The sequence below is a fragment of the Limulus polyphemus genome, unplaced genomic scaffold (assembly GCF_000517525.1).
Source record: "Limulus polyphemus unplaced genomic scaffold, Limulus_polyphemus-2.1.2 Scaffold10920, whole genome shotgun sequence".
NCBI classification, from domain to species: Eukaryota; Metazoa; Arthropoda; class Merostomata; order Xiphosura; family Limulidae; genus Limulus; species Limulus polyphemus.
In genome coordinates, this window is record NW_013676530.1 from 6720 (window position 1) to 15937 (window position 9218).

General features: G+C 34.0%; 1 protein-coding gene across 1 annotated transcript; it reads right to left on the reverse strand.

Moving 5' to 3' along the window:
• Window positions 1–1282: 1282 nt before the first annotated feature.
• LOC106476571 lies at window positions 1283–8842 on the reverse strand. The gene is made up of 3 exons (XM_022380393.1): window positions 8688–8842; window positions 5540–5608; window positions 1283–4772 (listed from the first exon to the last, which is right to left on the reverse strand). The coding sequence occupies exons 1-3, from the start codon at window positions 8806–8808 to the stop codon at window positions 4600–4602; spliced, it is 363 nt and encodes a 120-aa protein (XP_022236101.1). The 5' UTR covers window positions 8809–8842; the 3' UTR covers window positions 1283–4599.
• Between the last annotated feature and the right edge of the window lie 376 nt (window positions 8843–9218).

The window sequence follows — 9218 nt, forward strand, 5'->3', positions numbered from 1 at the left end:
ACACTGGATACAGAATGACTAGGCCAGCTCCTACACTGGATCGAGGACGACTAAGCCATCCATCAGGTCTGAAGGACACACAAGTCGTTCTATTAAAGTTCCAAAGAAGAAACATGCCCATTCAACTTCCAGCTGTGCTTATGAAAGAACTAGGACTGACATCAAGTATTCTTTTACCCAGGTTTTAATAATAAAAAAATTATGGAACACTATTACCTACAAGTAGGAGGGCATAACGTTTTTGTATGAAAGTTATCGAGGTGGCTCTCATTCAAAATCAACCCTTAAGACAAATAATTGTTTTGAACAAACCAAACAGCACCATATAATTTTTTTTCTAATTTCTAATTACTTTACGTCATTGATATCGGAGTTTCTTACTCTCTCAAATACTACACAAAAATTTTAGAATTTTTATAATCTTATCACAGTACATAATGAAATTAGTGTTAAGACTTCACTCACCCCATACATATATGGTGTGAGCCAAGTGTAAAACTAAGGTTATTTAGAACAAAAAAAGAAGATTATATGTGTTATATGTGGAATATTTTAATATGGGGAGAAAAGTACGCAAATCGAATGTTTATAATAAAAGACAAAAATCTGCTTAATAGTTGGAAACACTGATCAAGTGTTTGTGAAAGATGCTAAATTCTACATGAGAGAAAGAGATACATATATCAAATGTTTTGTATAATAGAATAAAAAAAACTTGTTAAAAAATACATTTGATAGTCAGTTCACACGCTGTTGGTTTTACCGATTTCAATATTAAGTTTTTAAATGCTTCTCTTACTCCCACATCAACCAAACTAGCTGTTGAATACATTGACAGCACGTGTTCGGTACAAATATTTTACATAATTTACTTCCAGGAATTATTTGGAAAGTAAAAATATTAGTTCTAAATTTTTTTCAGACAAAAAGCTTGCAAATAAAAACAAAAGTATGTTTACAAGCACTTCCCAAGATTCCTTCCTAAACAGTACAAGCACTTCCCGAGATTCCTTCCTAAACACTACAAGCACTTCCCGAGATTCCTTCCTAAACACTGGGCTTCAGTTCAGTTATAACTTTTAACGAGTAAGTCTCTTATAAACACACACAAGTGTAATTGTATTTAATAATCACAGTACACTTATGGTTTCAATTTAAAACCCATTACATATTATGATGTGTACAAGACAATGTCAATTTCTTCAGCTTGAAGACTCTTTACATGGAAGAAACCCCCCCCCCCCACCTTTTCACTATTCAAACATATAAATTTTTCATTGCTGTTGGCTGTAGGGTTTTTTTTTTTTTTTTTTTTTAATAAAGACAAACTGAAATTTCTATTCTAATTCATGGTTTTGGTCGAGCAACTCCACTTGGAGTCAAAGTCTGTAGGTTTTTAATTTTAAGATCTTAATTTTTTTTCTCCAATACAGTAATAAATGTCTATGTTACAGCAAACAGGTTGATTTGTTGTTTACGGTTAACCACCTCCAATTTTTATCTTGAAGTTCATGAATTAAAATAAATTTAATAACCGATTACAAGCAGAACTATCAATTTTAAAGAGTAGCTATGAAAAGTACGTCAAAGCTGTGAGTAACAAGTAAACCTCTATTTCCAACTGACATTTATTTTGTACATTACAATAAGGATAAGGAAAATAACACTTGAAGTCAGTGACTCCCAAACTGTTTATGTCAGTTACCCCAGTCAGACCTCTTATACACATAATCTGTTTAAAAAAACAACTTAAGAGTTGTTTAACACTTGAAGTCAGTGACTCCCAAACTGTTTATGTCAGTTACCCCAGTCAGACCTCTTATACACATAATCTGTTTAAAAAAACAACAACTTAAGAATTGTTTATATTATTAAAAAGTTAAATCAGCAGAAACAATTCAAGGGTGACTGCCCTACAATTTTAAGGCATGTTTTTCAAAGGTTCTTATGTGCCCTTGGCTTTGGTTTGAGTAACACTGCATCACAAAAGAATAACTTGTCATTTCATCAAACAACCTTTAAATGACCTTACCTGGCAAACTACAAAGTTAACATGTTAACTGTTTCGATGCTTGCTGATAAGTTTTAGTAAAATATTGTTGTTTTTAATTTAAACAATAATAATAACAACAAATCTACAACACGTAATCTTTACCATTTTGTACTTATGATGTGCATGGTGAGAACACACGAATGAATACTAAACGTGTACACGAGTGTCCTCAGCACTGAACACGTTAAACTGGCTCTACAGGTAAGAGAAGGCATTAAAACAACTACAGGTTATGCTTTTCGGGTGTGTTTCAACAACTATTACACTTTTTTTTTTTAAATCCTGAAGGAATTCACCAAAACAAATGAAAAGTTTAAAATATCTATATGAAAAACTACATTAACTGAAGCTATAAAGTATTGCTGCAACTAAACAGTACAGAAATATATCTGGAGGCTTGGTTAGAATGAAAATAATGACATCCTTGAGTTGCATTTACTTTTTCAACTTCAGCTAAGGCTAGCATACTGAATTTTTCAATGCAAAGCTACACATTAGGATATCTGTGCTCTGCCCAACAATGGGAATGGAACCTTTAATTTAGTATTGAAAGTCTGTAAACTAATACATCAGATGCATGGAGGGACAACCCATAGCTACTGTTAATTGATTTTTTCCCTCCAAAATCAGTCTAATGCCAAAATGAAAGATAAATCAAACCACTTAAAATTCTTTGTCTAACCAGAAATATCTGAAAAAAAGTATAAGTAACATCAGGCCCCATTAAATAAAACAAAAAAAGCTCTTCCAATATTTTTGGGATAAGATTTTCGTATGCTTTTAACAGGACTACGTTTAGTCTAAATATATTTTTCTCACATCTAAAAAACTCATTTTTAGCTTTAGAAAAAGTATTATTCTGAAACTTTAAAACAGTTTGTAATATACAATAATTAAATATGAAAATGAAAATATTTTGATTATCTTTCTAAACAGCAGATGGGGCTGTAAACAGTTATTTTTTTTGTATCACATAATATTAAATCTAATGTTTACTGGGTAAAGACTGGAAAGCTTGTGAAATATTACAAGGCTATTACTGACCACAACTTTAATGTAACCTGATCATGGTTTAATTTTCTAAAGCAATCAAGAACCAGCATTCAGTATGCTTTCAATTATGGTATAAACATTTATCATTGTTATTTTCTGAATTAACTTCCAAGAAATTAAAAAATTAAGCTGCATGAACCAGTCATTTTATTCAGAAGTCACTCAAAAAAACTAGAAGTTTTACTTTTCAGCTGATCAGTACACAATTTCTTAGCATAATATTTAAGTTTGGTAGTAAGATTAATTGACAATAAAATCAGTTAATAGATGTATATAATTAGAAACTTATCAATGCAAAGCTTAACTTCTTGAAACAGCAAACTGAACGACACTACGAAGAATTAGCAACTAAACCAAAATTCTTAGAAATTTTAAATCAGTCTGAGACGAATTTAAGTACCTGCTGCCTCTAGATAACCACAGCAACTACAATTAATAAATTTATCCATTTAAAAAACAAAACAAAGACAACTATCACAGTTTGAACAACCAATCAAATTTTTAAAATATTCCTACTTTTGTAACATATTTATCACAACATAAAAAACAGCAAAAATATGACAAAAAAATTTACATCTTTCAAATCTTGGTAATGAAATTTAACCTGCATCTTAAACCAGTAGGTAATTCTTGGTGCAACAGGTGAAGTATGACCTGTATCTGCAACCAGTAAACAGTTCTGGGCACAACAGGTGAAGTATGACCTGCATCTGAAACCACTAAACAGTTCTGGGGACAACAGGTGAAGTATGACCTGCATCTGAAACCACTAAACAGTTCTGGGCACAACAGGTGAAATATGACCTGCATCTAAAATCAGTAAACTAAAAGTGTTGGTTAAGTTCAATTCAACAACAGTAAAAACTACTTAATAAAAAAATATGGAACTGAACTATAAAAAACAACAACAACAGGTGTTCTTAATAATACACGAAGAAGTTAATAATCTTAACTATTGTCTTGAAAGTTTTTTTTTTAGAGAGAGAGGTTTTATTTAATAAATAATACACTACAAGGAATGCTTTTAAGCTAGTTTTCATTTCTCGGCTACCTTTAGATGGCGCATGACAATAAGTTTGATATATTAATGTTGGTTACTGCATAATAACCAAAGTTGTTATATATATATATATATATATAATGGTGATTTTGATGTTGTTACGTGTAAAAACAACTGTTATACAGTTAGTTTCTAAATACATTTTAGTATAGGCTATTATTGAAATCAAATGCAAAATATATGGTAAATTTTAAACTACATTTGTAACTTTTCTTTTGTTGTTCATTACATAAAAGGATTTAAGCCATTCAAATACATTAGTTGAGGCTTTTTTACTCTCATCAATAAAATGTTCTAGTTCGTTCTGTTTTTCCAAACACATTAATAGGGACTTTTTCTTGTAGAAGACAAAGCATTCATGTTAGATAAGCTCTCATCACTACACAGAGTAAAATACAGCCTTCAACACGGCTTTTCAATTTTTCTTTTTACATCATACTTTAAATTCTTCAATTTTTCTAATTATCTCATTTACAGCTTCTTCTGAATTATAGTCCAAATTCAGATAATACAGTTTCACTGAGTCTTGGATGTAACACTCTATCACCTTCCAGTGTTCAAACAATCTGACAGCATTCTTGAGTTGATCAGCTGCAAAACACTCTTCTGCAAACAAATATGGATACAAGTATGAATCAAACAATGAAAATAAAAAAAAAAGATCCTGCAAAATTGATGTAATATATAACAGACCATAATTATTGTATTTACACTGAAAACAACTAATCGACTTGTTAATATGACATCAATATGCTAAAGAAGAAACACTAACAGAACTGATGAACTAACTTGTTAATATGACATCAATATGCTAAAAGAAGAAACACTAGCAGAACTGATAAACTAACTTTTTAATATGACATCATAAGGAGACAGTGGTGCCATCTGTGTCTGAAAATACTATGCATAAAGAATGAGTATTTTCAATTCTTATTTGGCAATGAAAAACAAACTTCTATACTTTTCAACAGATTTAATAAACTTCATCTCACAAAAAAAGATCTTAAAATATTGTACGCTACCAAAGAATATACAAGGTAGCAATAACTTCTTATTAGTAAGTGATAACTTAATATATCAAGGAGCACTTGATAAATCCACAAAAAATATATTACTGTACTAGAGAATTGAAATATATAATATTTAAAGAAATACCATGTTATACTTATAATGGTGTGTTTGCTGTGATGTGACAAAAAATTTTCTCAGGCAAGAAATGCCAATTTCTTTTAATAAATCTTTAAACAGTAAGTTTTGGTTTTGTTTTATCACATCAAACTTCAATAAGATGTTTTATAACAGCACACACGTAATTCGATATCCTTAAAAAATTGTGAATCTTTGTATAAAATACTGAATTTAAAGTAACATACCATAAGATATTAGTCCCTGGTGTAACCTTTCTTTTGCTGTCTTGTGAATTTCTTGTAGGAAGACACTCTCTATGATGCGAAATGAAAATAATGTAGTGATTAGAAACATATAATCCATACATAGCTCTCCAAACTGAAAATGTATTTCCGATTGATTACTTACCTCCTCTCACAAAAACTTTCTAAACTTATACTGCCTTCTATCGGCTTAAATTCTCACTCGCCACTAGCCTTGATACTCTCGCTTATCTCTGCATACAAATGATTATGCATCAACCCTTCACCAATAGGAGTGCCACACTACCCCTAAAGTAACTAGTGCCCTCTCTAATCTTGCAGCTGTTAACCACTTCGAGATTGGTCAGATCACATCAAAGCACACCACAAGTGGGAAATGTGAGAGGAGTTAAGTATCTATTGGAAATACATTTTCAGTTTAGGAAAATGTTAACTTCCGATACAACCCTCTCACAGAAATCTAGAATCCCACATTGAATCAGTGTGAAGAAGATCCCCCCCCCCTTTAGGTGGGAAAAGATAGGAAGGGAGAAGTACCCTCTCTTTCAGCAGCCGAAGTTTTAGGCATAAAGGAACGATCAGAAAAGAGGAGAAAAAAGGTACTGAGAAAACAAAACGTGGCAAACATCGATTGCAAACACATAAGAACAACAATGTTCGCATGCCAACAAGTGCAGGAACAGGGACTTCAAGAAAAAGTGACTTAAAGAACACAGGTTCAAATGGAGGACAAGAAAGAACATAAAGGACCACATAAAAGTGCTAATGAGGAAGAGAAGCAGGATGGGGAGGATTGGAAAAAAACAAAAGGAATGAAGCAACGTGGATAAGACTGGCAACTCGAAAACAGTTAATAAACCAAAAAGATAGATTTGAAGATCACTCTATAGGGAGAATCTTGTTGGGACGGAATAACCAATTTGTGACCAGATTGAAGGCACCCGGATTATGACATGCCAACAAAGCGATGGGACGGCAGTGGGCCCCAACACAGAAGAACCAATGTTTGAAAACAGAGGTGTATTGACCAATTTCCCCTTGCCTGGTGATGTATGAGACTACCACAGAAACATTGGAGTGAACCATCACCAACTGGCCCCTAGGAGCCCACAAGAAGTTCCAAAAGATTATTATGGAGAGATGACTTGGAAAGAGACCATAACCCTGAAACCTCCTGAGAGTCGAGGTACACTCCCCAACCAAAAAAACGAAGCATCCATGAAAAGCAACATTCTAGATGAGGAGGGGTAAGAGCAACACCCATGGTAGTATTGTACCAATTGAACCACTATTCAAAGTCAGTCTGTAAGGGAAGGGTAAGAGGGGCATCTAAGGGATCCCGAACAAGGCTACATTGGTCTATCAAAACCCACTTATAATGACACATGATGGGCATGACCAAGAGGGATGAGGGCTTCGAAAGAAGCCCATGACTCCAAAAGAGAGAGAACCTCTCCCACAGTAGGGAAAGGAAAGTATGAGATGCTGCATACGAGACATTTCATAGCTCACAACTGAAGTGGAGCAGGTAGAGCCCAATGAAGGAGGAGGTTGAAAAACACCCAAAGATGAACCTAAAAAAATTGTGTGGTTGTGAGGAAAAACTGCTCCACTTTGACAAGCCAACCTATCATGAGTGTCCTGGAGAAGAAACTGAGGATATAGGACTGAGTCACCTTGTGAGGAGACAAGAAGCAGCCATTTGTCCATAGAATGGTGGAAACAAAGGCTACTGAAATGAATCAGGTGAGTGGCCAAAATCGGGATCCAAAGGAGAAGAGAAAGAAATGGAATTGTGAGAGAAGGGGGAAGATGAATGGAAGTAGAGGACCAGACTTACTAAAACGACTTTCAGAACCCATGGATCAACTGCCAAGGACCTCCAAACGTGGGCAAATTGAAGGAGTCTGACCCCCACCAGCCCTGACCTGAGAAGGGTGGTCAGAGTAAGACCAATACAGGAAAACGTAATCAAATTATTGGGGTCTGATTTCCACTAAGGGAGAAGCAACACCAAATGCTGCGAGTCCAAATAAGGGAAGTTGGAATGATGATAATATAAAGCATGATTGTCCACAGTACGTGGAGGTTGAGGTATACTGACCCCCAAACCAAATGCTACCCAAAATGACTCGCATTAACCTCCATATCCAGGGAAGGAGGAAACACAAAAATAAAGACCCAAAGGTTAATCCCTGAGAATGGCAGGGGTGGAACATAGGAAACGGGAGACAAGGACAAAACGTAACATACCTGAATAATCAAATCCACCAAAGGGGAAAGAGAACTGGGCAAGGCCCCTAAAACTGCATGCGACTGATAGGTATATTCAGGAAGGGCAAATGGCTGTTCAAATCCAAAACTTTCCGATCAGTGAAAACTGTGATAGGACAATCATCAGTTTGTTTGGATTGTTGAATGAAATTGGTCAACTCCCAATGGAGCAGAGCCATCACTTCATGGGCTGAGAGTCATGCTTCTGCTGCAGCACTTGTAGTCATGACCACCTGAAACTGCAAGTGCATGACTCACGAAATTGAAAGAGAAGTTAAAATAATTCACCACTGTCCACAAAAAGAGAAAGAAAACAGAAAAAAACAATGTAATTAAATTAGAAAAATTAAGAAAGTAAAAAGTTGTGCATATGTGAATCAAACCATGAGCAAAAACCCATCTATTCAATAATATTGTCAAACAAAAAGTGGTTAACAGCTACATGATTAGAGGGCGCTAGTTACAATAGAGGTAGTTTCCCACTCCTATTCATGGAGGGTTGCTGAATAATCATTTGCATGTTAGTATGCAAAGATACATGGGAGTATTAAGGCTAGTGGTGCCTTAAAGATGCACTTTATATATAAATAGTCAATAAAAATTGAGAAGATTGGTTGTTTCAGCATTGTATCTGTAATTCATAAGGTTCTGTATAGATTTAAGCCACAGAAAGGAAATGCTGGAGAAAACTTCTATGGCAACTTGTTCAAAATTATTAGCTTTTTAAGCCACAAAATCACCTCAAAGATCTTAATAATAACTTGAATTATTTTCCAATACTATATCTTACCTCTCCTCACAAAAAGCTTTCTCAACTTATATTGCCCTATATTTATCACTACAAGTATTAACATACCTTCTTTTTCTACTTGAACTAGTTTCAGCAGCGACGATGCTGCTAACCAGTAAGACTCAACATACGGACTCAGTATGCATCGATAAAACTGAAGTGTTTTTAAACTTTCTTCACTCAGCATAACCTTGATGAGACAAAGAATAAAACAATCATTTGAAAACTCAACAAGTAATTCAGGTTAATGGAACTTTAAAGGTGACAAAAAGGAATGGAAACCTGAGTGTTAAAACTATATTTGTACAAAGCAACCACATGGCAAAATAGGTCATCATTACATTGCCTTTTAACTCTCTTGCTATGAAGTCAGTCAAATCGACAAACCTGATAACCATTTTGTTCTCATTATAGTTTCTACACTATAAGTTATGTATCTTTACAAAATTTGGCACACTTTTAGTAAACATTACAAGTCTTTTGTACACAGAAAATTAGATTTTTTAATGAAGTATTTTTACTAAAGATTTGTCCATGAATATACACTGAGTGGTCACAAGTAAATTGACACCTAATTTATCGTCATTTAACTGATTT